Source organism: Thamnophis sirtalis, unplaced genomic scaffold (assembly GCF_051295495.1).
Source record: "Thamnophis sirtalis isolate CommonGarterSnake01/CBP01778 unplaced genomic scaffold, rThaSir2_p1.2 scaffold_4, whole genome shotgun sequence".
NCBI classification, from domain to species: domain Eukaryota; kingdom Metazoa; phylum Chordata; class Lepidosauria; order Squamata; family Natricidae; genus Thamnophis; species Thamnophis sirtalis.
The window spans coordinates 13530783-13551118 of NW_028261384.1; the positions used below are offsets into that span (position 1 = coordinate 13530783).

At 36.2% G+C, this 20336-nt stretch overlaps 1 protein-coding gene across 3 annotated transcripts in view; it reads left to right on the plus strand.

Moving 5' to 3' along the window:
• The window catches only part of DYNC2I1 (dynein 2 intermediate chain 1), a 37376-nt gene that overhangs the window by 2432 nt on the left and 14608 nt on the right, over positions 1-20336 (plus strand). Inside the window, exons 2-17 of one of the 3 annotated variants that reach the window (XM_087712498.1) lie at positions 133-186; positions 2088-2529; positions 2969-3024; positions 4733-5050; positions 5196-5257; positions 9039-9099; positions 10047-10115; positions 10236-10301; positions 11471-11708; positions 13485-13587; positions 14694-14823; positions 15660-15771; positions 16378-16463; positions 17313-17442; positions 18161-18333; positions 18692-18854. In XM_087712498.1, the coding sequence (XP_087568624.1) occupies positions 133-186; positions 2088-2529; positions 2969-3024; positions 4733-5050; positions 5196-5257; positions 9039-9099; positions 10047-10115; positions 10236-10301; positions 11471-11708; positions 13485-13587; positions 14694-14823; positions 15660-15771; positions 16378-16463; positions 17313-17442; positions 18161-18333; positions 18692-18854 (2263 nt within the window). The remainder of the gene's footprint in view (positions 1-132; positions 187-2087; positions 2530-2968; positions 3025-4732; positions 5051-5195; positions 5258-9038; positions 9100-10046; positions 10116-10235; positions 10302-11470; positions 11709-13484; positions 13588-14693; positions 14824-15659; positions 15772-16377; positions 16464-17312; positions 17443-18160; positions 18334-18691; positions 18855-20336) is intronic. The other 2 variants (XM_087712500.1, XM_087712499.1) reach the window with 2 other exon arrangements.

Here is a 20336-nt window from a genome sequence, read left to right on the forward strand (position 1 = left end):
AGGTTTCTATCACTTGGCGTGCTGATAACAAAAATTAAAAGGAAACTGAACTGCTTTTATAGTTTCAGGTACTGTTAATCTATTTTCCAAGAAAGGTGCACATTTTCTTCAATTTTTCCCTTCTTTTTTTAGAAAAGAACTAAAGATGATACTTGGAAATCAGATGAACTAAAAAAGCATCTTAAGGTGAACAATAATTCTACCTTAACTTTTTATTAAGTACTTGGTAGAAATGAGGCATGCCCAAGAGCTCGGATATCATAGTAGGATTTACTTCCTTGTTTCTATGAGTATCAGCTTTGTGTCAGATTACAAATTTCTTTTGAAAGATCATACACATGTAAATTATTCAAAATTAATATATTATTTGCATGTATTTCCTATTTCTTTTTACCTCCAGCAATCAAGCCTACTTCAAAGGCAGCAAAGATAAAAGAGTAATAACCGAACAAGATGAGCATGATGTTTAAAAATAGTTTGTTTAGGCTTTCTGAAAAAATCTGAATTGAAAATGATATTCAACATTATTTATTTGAGAATAAATATATTCCAAAGTATAACAGAGGATAGCTAAGGATGGAAGAGAAGGCTTTTCCTCAGTTTGAGCAACTCTTATGTTAACATATATACCAAATCATGTTTTGCTTGAACATGATTTGTTAAGTTTATATATGCTTTAGTGCTTTATGTGAATTCAGCTAATGTACATGTGTATGTACATATGTGTTATATCCAGTTTGTGTGTTATTACCTTTTTTACTATTAATCATTATATTAATTGTTGTGTGAGAAGTGAAAGGAAGGATGAGTAAAAAAAATTCTAGTCTTCTCAGAGTTTATTTCTTAAGAGAAATCCATAGCGTAGTACATTATATCTCAAAATTTGTCTATAAGTATATCATTACTTTCTTGCATGTATGCTGGAAGGATAAATATTAATATTGTGTAAATTGTTTATTGAGCGGTTACAGTAATTCTGAAAACGTCATTATCATTATTTCTTGTCATTATTCCATTTACAGTAGATGTGCAGACCTTGACTCTGCTCCCCAGATCCCAGGAAATTTTTTTCAATTTTTGTTGTTTTCAATTTTAACATAATGAAAAAGGAAGGGTATTAAATATAATACAGACAAGAAAATATAGATTTAAATTTTATTTTAAAAAATATAAATAAATTAAAATGAGGCTTAATTTTATTTTCCTGACTTGATCCATTTTGTTTTTTTAACTTTCATGCTAGTGAAAACCAAGTATGCTTTCTGGCCTGGGGAGCGGGGGAGTGCTTTCTTCTTTTTTATTATCTTTGTGTATTTCTTCTGTAATTGTGCCAAACCAAACTTTTTACAATATTGATCTTGACTCAGTGGTATAGGAATTTCTAAATTTAGGACCAGTCATTTAACTATTGTTCAAAGTTAGGATGGGCTTGACTTAGCAAAGCTACTTATAACCCATCCTAAAAATTATGACTCGTACATCCCCTTAGTCACCTGATCACATTTCAGGGGCTTGGCAACTGGCTGGCATTTACAATGGTTCCAGAGCTCTCTGTTCATATAAACATAATTTGGAACATTTTTTGCAAATTTCGGGCAAAAAAAAAAAAAGTATCTATTCAGGAGAATGGATTTGCTTAATGACCATCTGCCTTGTTTACCTCCTGCTGTGACTCATTTTATCGCTTGTAAAAATGGTTGTAAAATCAAGTTTGATCACATATTGTCTCAATTTATGACTGCAATAACTTCATGATAACATCTTATAGCTGAAAGCCTGTGCTGCATCGTAGTTGTAAATCAAGAACTATCTTTACTAGAATTATACTACTTGGACTTGTCTACAGTATCTGAAAAAATAATATCCAATAAATCAATCTTTGTTATAGCTACTTGAGAACTTGTGCAAGGGGAGGAAAATTAGAGGGATATCCATGCTGATTCTTATCACAATTACCATAAGGATTACCATTTTTAACACAATCAGTTGCATATAGAATTTTCCTGTTTGCAGATCTTTTCCAGAATAGAGAAAAGATACAACTTGATTGGCTGAAACTGATGTATAAAAATATTTCCCTTTTTCAGGTCTCTCGATCCAATAGTCAGTCTGAAGACAAGAGGCATCATCAGCGAAAACCACGAGACAGTGGCAGAAATGATAATGAAGATCATGACGGCAACAAAGTGGCTTCAGAGGCAGATCCAGAGAAGGACAGAGTTAAATTAAAAGAAAAATTAGGAGAAAGAATAAGATTTAAATCAAGTGAAAGACACAGAGAGGAAAGGAGGGACAAAGGAAGAGAGAAAGATCAAGCTAGAGATCACGAGAGAGAGATTAGAGCAAATCATGATGTCAAAGAAGAAAAATATGTCTCTGGAAGAAGTGGTGAAAGACACAGTGGTAAAGAGAAGGACAGGAAACCTAAGAAAGATGAACACAACCAAACATTGCCACGAAATAGTGTAGAGAGGGAAAGAGATAAAGAACATGAGAGGAGGAGGAGGAGAATTAGCAGGGATTACTCTGGTGAGTTGGTTTGCTTATGTGCTTGTTTTACAATGATTTGACTCCTTATTTTGTAAATGAAAATGAATTGGGGCCACTTTCAGTCAGTTATCTATTTTCTTTTCATAAAGAGTAGTTTTTCCGTAGTAGACGGAAAAGATGAAGAGTTAGTAGTGTAGTCTAGTGCTTTTCGGAGGTTTAGATTACAGTTCCAGCATCTCTTACTATTGACCATGATGCTTTGGATTAATTGGGGTGTGTGTGTGTAAAAATGCATTTGAAGGACTTCAGGTTGTCAGTCCTGAAGAAGAAGTTGTCACAGTTAGGTAAAGTTAGATATTTTCAGGTGGGTTTTTTTTTGTTTTTGGGAAGTTATAATGTATGTTTTGTCTATCAAATAGAATAGAGTTTGTACGATTCAAGACAATCTTCTAAATTTTGGAGGTGTTATTATTTTTAGATCATTCAAAACTAAGAGATGAAGAAAGAGTGAGAAAACATCATTCAGAGAGAAAGGTAAGAGAAATAAAAGCAATGTATTGTACCATCAGGTAAAATTGAAAAAATAGCTCTGTTTATAGACACTCCCTCCAGAAATCACATTGGACACAATATATTTGGGATTTTCCTTTATATAGACTTAACTTCCATTTGACTTGTCATAACTTCTTATCCCTGGAAATGAAAGAAAAAATTCGGAACAGCTTCCTAAAAAATGTGGCATTTGGTCTTAATCCTAAGAAATGATGGAAAATCATTCATATACTCTCTCTCTCTTTCCCCCCCCCTCTCTCTCTCACACACACTCACTCACTCACTCACTCACTCACTCACTGTGTGTTATAAAAATATTCTGGTTATATAACATGAGAGGAGGAGGAGGAGGAGGAGTATGGTTGTGATAACCAGTTTGGTATGCTGGTTAAGATTCTGGACTAGATACTAGGAGATTTTACGCCAGTCACTACTGTTTTCCAGTTTCTACTGGGAATAATCAAAGGGAAATATACAAAGAAAATTAAGTACATATTAACACATCTGCTAACTACAGCTAGAATAGCATTTGCCCAATGCTGGAAACAAAATAATACCCCCTCGGACGAATTAGTGATAAAAAAAACTTTGAATTGTGCAGAGATGGACAAATTAACACTGAAAAGATAAAGAAGACTCAGAATATTATGAAATTTGGAACAATTGGTACAAATGGCTGCAAAACAGGATCAAAATTAATTAAGCCAAAAAACAATATATATAAATATATATAGAACTGTGTATAAAGTGTGTAAATATAGAAGCGAAATATTATATACATGTACAGGTATGATGACATAACAATGTTGATGTAATGACTGTAAGGTGTTGTAGAAGGGTAAAAATAATTTAAAAAATCTGTCGGGGGAAAAAATATAAATAATAAAAAATATTATTTCTAATCTTAAAATTTAGGAATGTTAATGATATAAATAACAATCTTCATTAACTTAATTTTAGTTTTACATACAACAGTCCTGATTCTGCATCAAAATGTATTTCATTTATAAAAATATAAATGAATTCAATTTTTCTAAAGATATGCATCTTCCTCTGAGAATCAGTAAATATAGACACACTGTAGGAAAGGATACCAGTACCACCCTCATGCTGACTTTGTGCCAGGGAAAGGAGGACTTTTTAAAAATATGTCTAAGGTGACTTTTTTAGACTTTACAAGCCAATACCAAGTTCAGTCTCAGAAAATGAATTTTTGTGTGGCCAAAGAAGTCGGATCTGCATATGAGAGAGATATTTATGTAGTTAGTTTATTAGAAAATGTATAATGTGATTCTGGGTAAATTATAGCAACAAAAACCCCAAAACCAAACCTAACAAACACCCAGCCTTTGGCAACAACAGTCAGGTTTGCTAGCAAATTACAAGCCAGGAGGAATCCCATGGTTGCAAATTTGTAATAAATAAATATCAAAGAAAAATTTAAGGAAAGAGACTACAAAATCAGCATAATGAAGAGTCTGAACAATGTGAACAAAATGATGGTTCTAATGGAAAGTTTGGCAAAACATGAGACTGGGGCATGGAAATAATGAGCATATGAAAAAGTTTAATAAATAAATGAAATAAGTTGATCTCAATGTCTCAGGTTCCAAAGTCTTGCTGAATCTGTATCCATTCAAATGTACTTGAAAATGTTTTTGAATATTTTGTTGTTGTTTTTGGCCTTTAGAAAGAAACTAGTTCAGGGGAGTTTTCAGCAAACAGAAGTGAAGAACACGAGCAGAGATACAAATCACACAAGGATGAAGAATCAGATAAGGAGAAGAGAAGGCGGCACAGGGAGAGGAAAAAGCACAGATCCTTTGCAGTGGAAGAAAAGGAGAAACCTTTGAAATTAAGAAATTCCATGTCTTCTACAGAGGGGGAAGAAGATCATACACCAAAGAGACATAGAGAGAGATCCCACCACCGCGAGGACAGATATCACAAAGAGAACAGGAAAAAAAGAGAGGAAGAGGAGGGTGAAAAAAAGAAGAGAGACCACAAGGTTTACTGATTATTAAGATTACTTGCTAGTTTTTACTGAACGGGGCTTTAAAATAACAGAGGATAAAAATAATAAGGAAAGAAATACCCCATAATACAGAATTTTATAAGTTAATGCCATTTTGTACTGTTTTTCTTATTTACAGCACAGAGAACACAGGAATGAAAGGAAAAGGGATGAAGAAGACTTACATTATCCACGTGAAAGGCATGTAAGCTGTTTAAATATCAGAGGTGCTCTGGCTGAAAATGGTGTGTCCTTCCTATGAAGTAAAGTCCACTGAACAGCCAAACTTATTTCCCAATAAGAGCCCTTAGAATTGTGCAACTTGAATTTTTATTTCCCAATTTCCTTTGCTTTCCAAAGTCTTTCCAAGAATATTCAAAGGCAGGCATTTCAGTACAACATGGGCATTTTAGTGGGTTCTATCTTATTTTGGTTGATGATCCATAAAGTGAAAGATCCTAAAAAAATTATTATGGTGGTTGCTTAATTGATCAGATGTTTAGACTGGATTTGGTATTTTTATCTACCTATCAAGTCCTTCTCAAGGACTTGAGATAAGATTTTGCAATTTAATTGTCAGCGTTCCAAATATCATCCAAAATTAAATCAGAGTCAAAGGCAAAGTATTGCTCTTAAGTTCCAATTTATTAAGAGAGGCATGTTGGCACATCTATGGAAAACCCGAACCTGAAAGCTTCCTGGGTTTTCTACCCAGTTGAAAGTTCATGATCTTGCCCCCCACCCACAAGTCCATCACATGGTCCAATCTTCCACTGACATGCTGACAATTCCACCTATCCAGTTCCAGATCTAGAGCTATCAGATGATGAAAGCCTGGTCCAGGATAAAATTCCCTTCTCAGGCCTCTTCAGGCCGGCCTGATTTAAATCCTTACTTTATAAGGCCAAGGCCACCTCCAATTTGGGGGGAGCAACCACCCAAGCTAACACCGAAGTGGGGCTTGATCCCATGGAATGCTTGTTCGCTGAACAGGTGCAGAAGGCTATTCCATTACCCAAATTGTTTTTGGACGTGATCCAAAAACAATGGTCCCAGCCCACCGCAGTCACAACAGTGACAGGAAGCTTTACGCTTCCACACCGGAATTAGTCACCATCCTACAGTTTCCTACTGTCGATCCTCCGATAGTGGCTTTGGCTTCCCCAGCCCTCATTCCGTCCAAGATTTCGGAGGGCTTGAAGGCTGAGGACTACAGGGCAGAGCTAGTTATTCGCAAAACGCACCAGGCGGCTGCCTGGGTAATGCGTGCCACTATAGTGGCCTCGTTTTTTAATAGAATTTCTTTAGTCTGGTTAGCTACAGGAGAGATTAGCTCCAGAGGATTTGAGCCTTCATCAGGATGTCAAAATGGTGGCGGCATTAGAATTTTCCTCTGATGCCACACTCAATGCGGCCAAGTTCGCATCCCGAGCTGTATCCAACATAGCTTCTCGTCGCCTCTTATGGCTACGCCATTGGCAAGCAGATGGGGATTAGTTGTTAAGCAGAGTGATAGCATTCAGGGAAAAACTCTATTTGTGTCTAGTTGTTGTGGTGTGCAGTGCCCTATAGTCTCATTTTGAGGGTAGGAGTTGAAACAATTTATGTCCAGTATTTGAGGGGTCTGTAAATATTTTCACAGCCCCCTTTTTGACTCGTACATTGTACCGGTCCTCAATGGAAGGCAGGTTGGTAGTAATTGTTTTTTCTGCAGTTCTAATTATCCATTGACATCTGTGTTTGTCTTTTTTGGTTGCAAAGCCAAACCAGTTATGAAAATGCAGGTGACAGACTCAATAATTCGTCTGTAGAACTGAATCATCAGCTGTTTTTGTCATCACAAAATACTGACTTAAGAGAGAGTGACTGGCCCAAAATCACCCATCCAGCTTTCATGCCTGAAGGAGGACTAGAACTCGTGGCTTTTAGGCCAGCACCTTAACCACTATAGAACCTTTGTAGCTAAAATTCATGCTTTGGAAATACTTTATATACTTGGAATAAATTTTGTATAGATTGATATAAAACCACTTTGATCTAGCGGTTAAGGTTTTGCTTAGAAATCAAGGGACAGTGAGTTTTAGTCCCATTTTGGACAGTGAGTTTTAGTCCTATTTTGGACATGAAGGCCAGTTAGATGATAGGAGGAAATAGTTTTAAATATATTTGCTGCCTTATTTATTAAAATACTAAAGATGGAATTTAAATAAATAAATAAGTATATAAGTAAATAAATAAATAAAATTTTATATGAGTATGTGTGTGTGTGTGTGTGTGTGTGCGCGCGCGCGTATTTGTATATATTTTCATTCTTCTGGATAAAGGCCTCTTTTATTTAAATATTTTGATTATCATATTTTAGTTGTCTTTTTTTTAGCATTTGAAGTCAATATAGCAATTTGTAATATAAAATATTTGCTTCACTTGATTCTCTGTTTAAAAGAAATGAAATCTTACACACAATTACTTGCATAATTTTTTTTTTAATTTCCATTTCATTCTATACAATCACATGTTTACTGTGCATAACCGGGGCATATAACATTGGATAATAAACACAGCCCTCACTTATATAGAAAATGCCCCCTACAATACAAACCGAATATACCCCCTTGACCCACCATACACCCTCTTTCAACCCCCTCCAACTTTCATTCTTCTTCTCACATACCCCTCTACACCTACTTCCCCTCCCCCTCTATCTAACCCTAACCCTATCACTCCCTCTCTTAATCCATTCCCTCCCTTCCTTCTCCTCCTCCTCTCTCTCACCCTCTCCACCCTCCTTCTTCTTTCACTCAACTCCTCCCTTCGGTATACTTCTATTACCTTCCAATATATTCGGTTTGTTCTGTTTTAACACTAACATTAAAAAGCCACAGTATACAAGTGCAATCATGTACTTTAGAATTTAACACATATTATGTTTCCCCCCCTCCCTCCCTCCCCCTAGATCCCCACCTCCCTTCCCTCCCCCCCGACTTCCCAGAGCCCATACATGGTATAACTTTTTGACAATCACAGTCTAAAATATCTCTACATTGAACTCAGCTTCTTACTGTTACCCAAATTTTAAACAGTTTAAGTTATTACTAATACTAAGCATAAGCTATCTGGAGTTTCTTAATCCCATATTTACTTTGTGTATAATCAATCCATTTTTTCCAGTCTCGTTTATATCTCTCGTTTGAATGTTCTTTGAGATATGCTGAAATTTTTGCCATTTCGGCTAAGTTTATAACTTTCAAAGTCCATTCTTGAATTGTAGGCAAGTCTTTCTTCTTCCAATATTGCGCCACCAAGAATCTTACACACAATTACATATTGCTGCTCTTTTAACCTTCTCTCTCTCTCTCTCTCTCTCTCTCTCTCTCTCTCTCTCTCTTTTTGCTGTGTCTAACTTGGTCTAAGATTAAACTAAGTAGGGATATTTTGAATAGTGTTTTTTTAATTGTGAGATAATCTGTTTGATATAAATCTTGCAGTAAAATTATGAGTTGCTTTTGGTTACAAACACTAAGCATATTTTTAATCTTTAAAAAAAATTGTTTGAAAAATATTAGTTAAAAATGAAATAAAAAAGATCCAAGCATGTTATTTTTTGAAGTGATTGTAAAGGTTGATCTGTCACACCTATTGGAAACTATCTAAAATTATAGATCCTAATTTTCCTTTATTTCTTCTGCTAAACAGTAAAGTACTATTAATACTCTTTAAAATATTTGAACATGAAAAATTATGTTTTCTGTATTTGTATTAAAATGCGAACCACATATTTATGCTGAAAAATAGTTTGATGTTATTCTGGTATTTCTCACAATATAAAAGAGTCATAAATAGCAAGTTTTGTGCTATAACAATTGATAAATCCCTTATCCATATTCCATTCCTATTTTTCTTTTAAATATGTAAAGCACATATATTTTCTATAAGATCCATACTTGCTTGATGATTGTCAATATAATTCTTTTTTTTTCTTTAGAAATTCAAAAGAAAAAATGAAGAAGCATGGCAAGAGTGAAAAAGAGAATGGAAAACGAGAGGTAAGAAAATTTTATTTGGCATTTGAAATGATGGAATGATATTGGAAGAACTACAAAGCAGAAACAGAAGAAAAAGAATTAGGAAAAGAGAATATAATTATCAACCAAAATAAAAGCATGGCAGAAGTTACACATTTTAAAAATCCAAATAATTTCATTAACATTTTCATGAAAAATGAATTCTGTTTATTTCTTCTGCTAATGTGTGTCTTTAGAGTTTGATTAATTTAATTTTGAAAAAATAGTATTCTGAAAATTTAGGTTTATAATTGGAGAGTCAAAATTTTGCTGAAAAAATTTTTTTTTACTGTAATCCTTCTGATGTTGTAGCCAAATAACTTGGGAGGTAAATACCCTGAGAACAAAATACTTTTATTGAATGTAAGGTAAAGGTTCCCCCGCACATGCATGCTAGTCGTTTCCTGTTCTAGGGGGTGGTGCTCATCTCCATTTCTAAGCCGAAGAACCAGCACTGTCCGGAGACGTTCTCCATGATAATGTGGCTGGCATGACTAAACGACGAAGACGTATGGAGCACTTTTAATTTCCCACTAAAGGTGGTCCCTATTTTTCTACTTGCATTTTTTTACATGCTTTTGAACTGCTAGGTTGGCAGAAGCTGAGACAAGTAACCGGAGCTCACTCTGTTATATGGTGCTAGGAATTCGAACCACTGAACTGCCAACTTTTGATTGACAAGCTCAGTGTCTTCGCCACAGAGCTACCGCATCCCTTATTGAATGTAGTTTACCTTAATTTCAAGTAAATTACTTTCAGAAAAGGATGTTTAAATATAGAATGTTATAATATTAAAGATATAATATCTCTAATAATTTTAAAGATTAGGGATTAAAAACATAGGTACGAAGATCTAACTCATTATTCAAGTTCATTGTCACATTTCAATGCTTTTCTCTTAATAGTTGTTTTGTATATTGATACATTAGCACCACAAAACTGATGGTTCGTTAGCACCACGTCTCAAAAGGCAAGGAAATGAAGACGGTGGACAAAATGTAAGCATTTCATTACTGTTCTACTTTTTTTTATGCAAATGTTCCAAAAAAAAATCTCATTTTTATGTTACTGCTACTTCATGAGTTAATACTACTCTTTTTTATTATTATTACTTTAAGGAACCGAAAAAGGAAACCCTTTGTGAAGATTATAATGATTCTGTAAATTATGAAGATGATTTTGAGGTGAGTGTGAAGAAGAACATTTGAAGTGACTAAAAACAAATCATTCAAATGGGATAGGAATGGGGTAATTTCCATTCCAGATGACATCATTTCTGGTTTTAATAATTTAGGAATGTCTGAGGCAGCATTCTACGAACTAGGCGACTGTGATTTCTAATTCTGCCTCCAGGACCAAACCATCCTGCATAATTCTTTTTACAGATTTTCACATTAAATTACTTGCCAGTAATGAAACTTTCTGAGAATACACTTCAAAATATTTTGCAGTTCTAATTGGGGTTCTTGTTAATCTAGAATTTTCATCTACCTGAAAGTATAGGACAGAATTTTTTTTAGAAGAATTTATAATTGTTATTGGTGATGAATAATGAACAGTCATTCTTTTAAATCTCATTCTGAGACAAAGAGAACAGTGAGAAGGCATAGCACTATGGAATAGTGGGCCTGTAGTTTAGGTTCAAAATATATGATGGTCCACATAATATCGTTTGTAGGGATTCCTACTTTGGGCATCAACATTACTATCTTTAAAATAGCACCTTACCCAAACAAGAGTTTATCGTTGCTTGAAATCTCACAAGGCTTTGACATTCCCCACCCCCACCCCACTCATCAATTTTGCAAGATTTCTAGAGAAATTCCCTGTTGATTTCTATTGGAGTTGTTTATGTTAAGATACAATGGGATTATATAGTGACCCCCAAAACCTTTAACATTAATATACTGATCAACATAAAGAAAACAATAGGGCTGCTGCTGTTGAAAACATACAGGTAGTCCTCAACTTACAACAGTTCATTTAGTGACCGTTAAAAGTTACAATGGCACTGAAAAAAAGTGAGTTATGACCATTTTTCACACTAAATTGCAGCATCTCTGTGGTCATATGATTTACATTTAGATGCTTGACAACTGACCCACATTTATGACGATTGCAGTGTCCCAGAATCATGTGAGCAATGGTGTAACCAGATTCACTTAACAACCATGTTACTTAGTTAAGAACTGCAGTGATTTGGTTAACAAATGCGGCAAGAAGAGTCGTAAAATGGGCAAAACTCACTTAACAAATTTCTCATTTAACAAGATAAACTTTGGGCTCAATTGTGGTCATAGGTTGAGGACTACCTGTACTCTCAAAAAAAGTGATCACCATTATCTTTTTGAAGGACTATGAAGATGATTTTGATGACTTTGATGATGAAGATGATGAAAGTAGCCAGAATGCAAAAAGTGAAAAAGAAGGAGCAGAAGCAGGATTACAGAAAGTTACTGTAGCTAAGAACTCAGAAGTAGAAGAAATTCAGAAAGCAATTAATGCGGAAAATGAAAAGATTAAGGCCTTCCTTCCCAACTCAAGAAAGAATGAACATCTTCCAAAAGATCATGAAAAATACCCAAGAATAGGTATGTGATTAGGTAATAGTTTAAGGTAGAAACTATTTCTTTACTTCTACTTATTTATTGCTGCTGTTGTGAAACATCCTCAATAAAGAGGAACTGCACTGTTTAAAACAAGTTTCCAATCTCTGAGAACCATGCTGGCCTTTATGGGGTAGCCTGAAAGAGAGATAAGAACATGCAAAAAGCTTAAAATTCCCTTTCCATTGACTGAACAAAGTTTATGTCATCATTTTCCAAGTACTTTAAATTTCTTCGTCCATCCCATTGAAAATTAAGATTCAGCAACAACTTGGTGTTCTGTGGATAGCATTTAAACACGTTGGTAGGATGCATGCTTGCCACACACCAAAGATTTAACCTGGCATCTCCTAATCTGTTTCCTTTTATTGGATCTCAGATAACTTCTTCATACAGGGTCAATTCAGAATATTTCGCACTTGCAAAAGCTGAAGACTCCAATTTGAGAAAGGCTGATATAATGCTATCGCTTCTCCGATAAACAAGTTAGTTGTTCACATAACAATAGTCAGATTTCAACACCAATCACAATATTATTTAGTTAATTAATTCAATGTCATGTTTTATATTCTATATTGATTATTATTTTTAAGAAACATAAACCCTTCTACCACATATCTCACTTTTTGTAGCTCAGGCTCATATGCGAATACTAGGACTGTTGTAAAATTTTAGCAGGAGAGATTTTAGAGAAATGATCCTCTAGCTATTAAAGAAATAAAGTTGTAGGGAATATGGATCAAAGCCTTGATTACCAATTAGTTTCCTAAATTAGCCCATTGATAAGCAGGTGAAATTGCTGCCATAATTCTTTACTTAGGCTGTTGTTCTATATCCTGACTTTTCCTATTGTGTTCTCTTGATAAATGTCACATGTATTAATGTCTGTTCTTTTTCCTTTGTCTTCCATAGCATCATTGCACCTGTCTTTTATTTATCTTAGAACAGTGTTTCTCAGTCTTAGCAACTTGAAAATGTGGACTTCCACTCTAGCTACCCATGTTGGCTGGGAATTTCTGAGAACTGAAGTATGCACATCTTCAAATTGCCAAAGTTGAGAAACACTGAACTAGAGATATAGCATTACATGTTTTATATTCAGTAATACCCAGCATGGGGAAACAGCATAACATGGGTCAGATTAGGCTAAAAAAAATATGGGTGGAAAGATGCCACACTTGCCAATTTGTGGCTTTTCAGACCAGTAACAAACCCTGCTTTACAGACATGAACTGATCCTAATTTAGCAAAGCATTGTTATGTTTTTTTTTCATATAATAAATTTAGCAGTCACATACTAGATTTATTCAATCTAATTTGATGATTTATTTTGATTTACTATCTGTAAATGTATATAAGTCTCTGCGTGAATAACCCGACCCCCACATTTTTAACCAAAATATCATGAAAATAAACCACCTATGGATAATCCAGACCACATTTTTTCATTTTAGTTTGGTTAAAAATTCAGGAGCCAGTTATCTGTGGATAAGTTTCTCTGCAAATGCATACAGGAAGGGCAGGTATTTTTAAAAAAGTATTACCTTATATACTCTTGGAGAAGCTTCTACAGAGAAGGCAAATCTGGTTTTTAGCTGCATTTTGGCACCTAAAATTCTCAGTTTATTTGTGAGTTTACATGGTATATCAGTTTCCCTCCTAACAGAAGCACAAGCCATTTAATGGAGATAATGTGTAATAGTAAATTTGTGTAATTGCACAACAATATGTACTATATTCATATACGTTGTTATGTTACAGAAAAGCAAGTTTCACTGGCTCAGTGTCCCACATCTGGAAAATTCATTGATTTCCAAATGGCCCAACAACGGCAAAATATCAGAAAAGTTGCCAATCAACAGAAGTAGGTGGCATTAATATAGATCACTACCTGTAACTATTGGGTTGTGTGTGACATCTTAATATGTTTTTGTAACATTACAATTGCTGTACATTGGACAAAGTTCAATAAAGTATTTTGTCATACATACTGTATCCAAATTGATTGAATGCAACCTATCAAAATGGTTCAAAATAAAGGAATGTTTTCATGGTTCTGGGACTTAATGATATAATAATTTTTAAAAAGCCACTGTGTGTATAGAAAAAAATTGTATTGTTTCCTAGTTCAATGATTTTTTGCTACTCTTTCCTTACCTTATTTGCTTTGAGTATCCCCCCTATTAAGAGAGAAAGCTGTATTTTTCTTAGTATCTAATGATTCTTGCACATCTTCATTTCACTATCAGTGGAATAGTCACTAGGACTATTTTGGGCTGTGGTATAAGATTTCATGCCTGAGTAGGGGATTGGACTAGAAAATCTCCAAAGTCCCTTCTAACTGTTATTCTGCTATTTTAAAATCTATTTTAGAAGTGAAAAATATATCAGGTTTTTCTTTTCTAATTTTAGCTTTTTTTGACTATCTTCTGTTGCCCACATTGTTACACAGTTTCCTTTCTACAATATGTATCTATTATTAGTCTATTGCAACGTTTAATATTCAGGAATATTAACTCTGACTTTTTATTGCAAAAGTACTAGAGAACCATATAAAAAAGATTGTTTATACACTCATCTGCATACACACACACACACAAATGCCTTAAAATGTTAAGCATTAGTGTTACAAACTTTGCACATATCTGCTATGCGGATATTCAAACCTAAATATCTCTCTGTGCAGTGTGTGAAACGGCATAATTATGAAGAGTACTATGTAGTTCCACTCTGAAAGATGCAGAAAGCGCTTAGAAAGGAAACTCTTTATATCCAGAAAGCATTTAATCAAGTCAACATTTTCATTTTATGTCAAAAATATAGTGGATCGTAATAACCAACATGAAACATTTTTTGGTATAGATCCTTGATGCTGTATGCTTCTTACTTTCAGAGAAAGAATATTTCTAACCAGTGAAAGTTTATTTCTGTTTAATAGACATTTTGCTGTCTTGTGACATATTTTTCAAGGAAACGTAGCTTTGAACTTCTTCGTCTCATTGACCTGGATTTTTCAGTCAGCTTCTGTTTGTTGGATTTGCCTCCAGTAAATGAATATGATATGTACATTCGAAACTTTGGGAAAATAAACACCAAACAGGTATGAAATAAAATAATACCCCAATTATTCACATTTATTCCATTTTATTTTATTAAGAGGTGTTCATATCAACAGATTTTTAAGGTGAATAAGGGAATAGACAGATTATGAGATGACAAAATAAGAGAAAAATAGCAATACAATTCAAGAGCTGGGAATAAATCTGACAACTGGTAAATACAGGGTGGTACAGCAATGACACAATGTTAACTCCACCCATTTTTATTGTATAGGCAACTCTGTCTGACACAAAGGACTCTGCAAGATTTCAGTCCTGTCTGTCTGTCTGTCAAAAATGTGTGATCTATGTTGCCACTTTCTGTGATGCTTTAATACTAATGAAAAGTACAAAAAGGATTCCTGTAAATATTCCTTTGGATGTTACAAAATAATTCTCAAATGATAGCCCTTATTAGACAGCAGTTTTTATTTAGCTTTCCAAAGAAAAGGAGGCTGCCTTAAGTATATACAAAAAGGGAGCATAAAAATAGAATACAGAAATAATAAAAAGCTATTCATTCCAGTCCTGCTAGGCATCAGCATGATAGAATCCTCCATGCATCAGCATGACAGAATCAAAATTAACACGTTAAACTCTCCGTAATTCCAAACAATAACTTTCCATTTCAAGAATAAACAACTGTGTGCAATATCAATATTCCTGCTCATGTTAAAGAAGCATGTTATTAGTTTTGTCTTCTTAATGTTTTATCTGTGGATAATAATACTTTTTAGTAACAAAATGTTTGTCTATAAAGTAAAATACCCTAGAATATGGTAATAAGTACAGATAATGAGAGGACATTTCTTTACAGTAATTTCAATTTCTATTTTAGGCTTATGTGCAGTGGAATGAGGATAATCTGGACAGAGATATTCAGACAGAGGAAATAGAAACTCAAGAAAAATGGACACAGCATCCTGGAGAAACCGCCCTTGTATCTGGAGGTGATTAGAAAATAATGTTTTTTAAGTCTCTTTTGCCTTGATTTATTTTAGCCAACATTTGTGGCCCACATTTGTAGTAAGAAGAGAGAGAAAATCTGTTTAAAATAAAATTAGAACTTGAGCATAACCCCTGAGAAATACATGTAAACAAGAGGTTTGTTTAACATTGCAACTGGTGGACATGGTGAAAGCTTGTACCAGAGAATTGTCCCATTATTCAGAAGAAGAAGAAAAGAGCCTTAAGCTAGCCAGTTCTTTGCCTTAATATTGGTTAGTTTAAGACTTGTATAAACAGGCAGGCAGATAGATGAGAACTCTGTTGAAATTCTTAAAGCAGGGGCCTCCAAATTTGGTGACTAAGACTTGTGAACTTCAACTCCCAGAATTCCTCAGCTAGCCATAGTTGGAGGAGGAATTCTGGGAGTTGAAGTCCACAAGTCTTAAAGTCGCCAAGTTTGGAGACTCCTGTCTTAGAGAATCTCCAAGCATTGGAAATTCTAGATCTCTGTCACTGTTTTCTCCAGCATGGGTAAAATGGTATGAAAGTTTCCAAGTAAGTAGAGACAGTTCTTTATTTCCTTCTTATGACCTCATGTCTCATTTTAGGTCCCAAAAGCAGTCACGATGTAACTGCCATTACACCAAAGATTGATTCCCAGAGACTAGCAAACTTCCTACGATCTGCTTGTCAGGTATAATTTATATGCATATGATCCACTATTCAAATTATTATGAATGATCAATAATATTAGTTAATGATAGTACATACATGGTGATGGTAATTTTATTCATTTATTAGATTTTTTTTATCCTGCCTTTATTACTTTATAAGTAATGTGAGGCAGTGAACATATCTAACACTCCTTTCACCTATTTTCCCCACTGCAAAAATCCTATGAGATGGTTTGGACTAAGAGAGAAGTGTGTGGCCCAAATTCACCCAGCTGGCTTTCATGCCTAAGTCAGAACTAGAACTCACAGTCTCCTGGTGCTTGTCTCAGAGTCACTCATGCAACAAGAACTCTCAGTCTTTCAGTGACTCATCAGTGACTCAAGTTACCCATCTGGCTTTTATGCCTAAGACAGGGCTAGAATTCAGAGTCTCCTGGTGATTGACTCAAAGTCATCCAATTGGTTTTCATGACTAAGGTGGGACTAGAACTCACAGTCTCCTGGTTTCTAGACCAGCAGTTTAACTACTTCACCAAAGTGGCTGTGGTAATTTAAAAAAATAGTAATATTGAAGTTAACTTGGTAAACTATATGATCATATAGACGTGACCCAATGATAATTTGAAACAATTTCCTTATGCTTGTTTTTTCTCCTTTGGGTTCTCTTGTATGGGATAGTTTTCTGTTGTTAGGCAATGATGTGAGCTCAAAAAACCCAGACACCACTATGGACATTCCACAGATTGTTTTCTTGCAATCCTTAACAGCATCTCTGAAACTGGGCTGCTTTATCAATTGTGTGCCGTAATTAGCTTGGAAATTTCTGTAATCAATATGAATAGAAAGTTCCCAACTGTTTTTTTTGGAAGGTGATCGAAGTTTTACTTGAGGAAGATCAAGTAGCAACACAGCCCAGGCGGAATCTAAGATCACGGCCATCCAGTCTATCTATTAGCGATAGGTGCTTCCAGTTAAATACAAATCTTCCCTTCCTGGATGGTAAGAATATTTTCTTTCTATCATGTGATGTAAGAAAATAAGATCTTAAATAGTACAATATGTAATTTTTCACAGGCAACTAGATGAAAACAATAAAGGCAGGTTATCAATCTAATAGTAAAAAATAAAGAAACAAATAAATAAAATAGTATTTCTCATTTCAGCTCCTATCTTCTTTTTCAGCTACTTTGGACAATAATTCATTTTGGTATCCTATCAGAATTTTGCTGGGTGTAAAAAATAAATGTTGTTTTGGGGTTGGACTGAGAGAAACTGACTGGCTCAAAGTCACCCAGCATGCCTTCATAGCTAAGGCGGGACTAGAACTCAAAGTCTCCTGATGATTGGTCTAAAGTTTACCCAGTTGGCTTTCCTGGCTAAGGCAGGACTAGATCTCACAGTCTCATAGTTTACATCTTGGGGCATTCACCACTACACTGATTCTTATGCTTGGTTATAGACATTATCATCCCCCCACCCCTGCGTATTTCTAGGGAATTTTTGCACATAGAGCTCCAAAGCATCTTCAGAAGAATTAGCTTTGGAGGATGATAAATGTTTAAAAAGAAGTTATTTTTTTCATTCTTCAAACATCAATAATCTATACTGAAAAGAAAAGCATTGAGCCAAATTCTTCCTGCATTTGGACTTAGGCTTCCCCCCACCTCCCCTCCCAACAGTGCAAATAATACCAGCTTCATTCCACTCTTCCCTTTAGGCCGCAGGATATCCTGTCTGCATATCTCACAGGCTCAGAGACAGGCTTTGCTTTCAGTCCATGGACTTCCAGAAACATCCAATGACCTAACACTGGATAGCAAATACATCATCTGTGTGTGGAATGTTTGGCAGCCTTCTAGTCCTCAGAAATTACTGCTTTGTGAATCTCAGGTATGCTTCCTCAGAATTTGAAATTTTGGGAGTTTGCTCTAAGTGCTTCTAAAGTGATGACCTTGAGGAAAGTAGATTGCTTACGCACAAAACTGAAGCTGAAAATCAAATACTTCTGCCACCAAATATGTTATGTATAAGTCAGATGTGGCAAGGGACCTTGCAAACCAGAAGAAATGTAGCCATTGAAAAATGCCCATGGATGGCATGCTGGGGAGTAAAATTGATCATGCATCAAATACTGGATGAAGCATTGACATTTTTTTTCTGAACACAAACCTATTAGATTATGGATTGAGAATAAATGGTTAAAAATAAGATATTATTCTGTTCTGAGATACGTTCTTCTGCCTTGTAGGTGACCTGTTGCTGCTTTAGTCCTTGTAAAGCTACTTTGGTGTTTGCTGGAACAGTTGATGGTTCAGTCCTGGTGTGGGATCTCAGAGAAGACTCAAGGATGCACCAGTGCATGAAAGTTAATGAAACAGATTGGACGTTTAGATCTCCTACGTTTTCTACTGGTTAGTATGCCTTGAGTAATTACACTTGATTGGGCAGCATCTGTTTGTAGAAAGAGTTTTCACTTCCACCTTAGTTTCAGTTCAGTTCAGTTCAGTTCACTTTATTTGTATGCCGCCCTTTTCCCTGGGGGGACTCAGGGCGGCTCACAGTTCAAAAGGGGTGGGGGAAGGACAAACAATTTACAACATAAAGCATTACATCATTTAAGAACTCAACAGTCATAGAATTCAAGTAGGGGTTAGAATCTTTAAGCCCAGGCCAGCCGGGATAGCCAGATTTTAAGTGCGGCGCGGAAGGTCTGGAGGGTGGTGAGGGTCTGGATCTCCACGGGGAGTTCGTTCCAGAGGGTCGGAGCAGCCACCGAGAAGGCTCTCCTCCGAGTAGTTGCCAGTCTACACTGGCTGGCTGATGGAATTCGGAGGAGGCCTAATCTATGCGATCTTATCTTTAGATCTTAGTCTAGTGGAGGTGATTGGCAGTAGGCGGTCTCTCAAGTACCCAGATCCAATACCATGAAGGGCTTTGTAGGTGAGAAGTAGCACCTTGAAGCGCACCCGGAGATCAACAGGCAGCCAGTGCAGCTCGCGGAGGATAGGTGTTACGTGGGTGAATCGAGGTGCACCCACGATCGCTCGTGCGGCTGCATTCTGGACCAGTTGAAGTCGCCGAATACTCTTCAAGGGCAGCCCCATGTAGAGCACGTTGCAGTACTCCAGCCTAGAGGTCACAAGGGCACGAGTGACTGTTGTGAGGGCCTCCCGGTTCAGGTAGGGACGCAACTGGTGCACCAGGCGAACCTGGGCAAATGCCCCCCTGGTTACAGCTGACAAATGGTGTTCAAAAGTCAGCTGAGGGTCCAGGAGGACTCCCAAGTTGCGAGCCCTATCTGAGGGGCATACAATTTGACCCCCCAGCCTGAGAGATGGAATACTTGGCCAATTCGTGGGAGGGAAGCACAACAGCCACTCGGTCTTTTCTGGATTGAGCACAAGCTTGTTAACCTCCATCCAGTCTCTAACAGCCTCAAGACCCTGGCTCATCACGTCCATCGCTTCATTGAGTTGGCACGGGGCAGACAGATACAACTGTGTATCGTCCGCATATTGATGGTATTTTATCCCGTGCCGTCGAATGATCTCACCCAGTGGTTTCATGTAGATTTTTGAGATTTTGAGATTTTTTGAGATTTTATTAATATTTGTAGGCCGCCCTTTTCCCTGAGGGGACTCAGGGCGGCTCACATAAAATCAGTGAGGGGGAATACAGACATTGACATAGAGACATATAATAAAATAGTAAGCAACATACATTCGTCATTCGGGAGGGGCGGCTATCCTTATCCCCAGGCCTGACGGGCTAGCCAGTTCTTAAGGGCTATGCGGAAGGCCTGGACGGTGGAGAGGGTACGAATCTCCACGGGGAGCTCGTTCCAAAGGGTCGGGGCTACTACTGAGAAGGCCCTCCTCCTTGTAGTTGCCAGC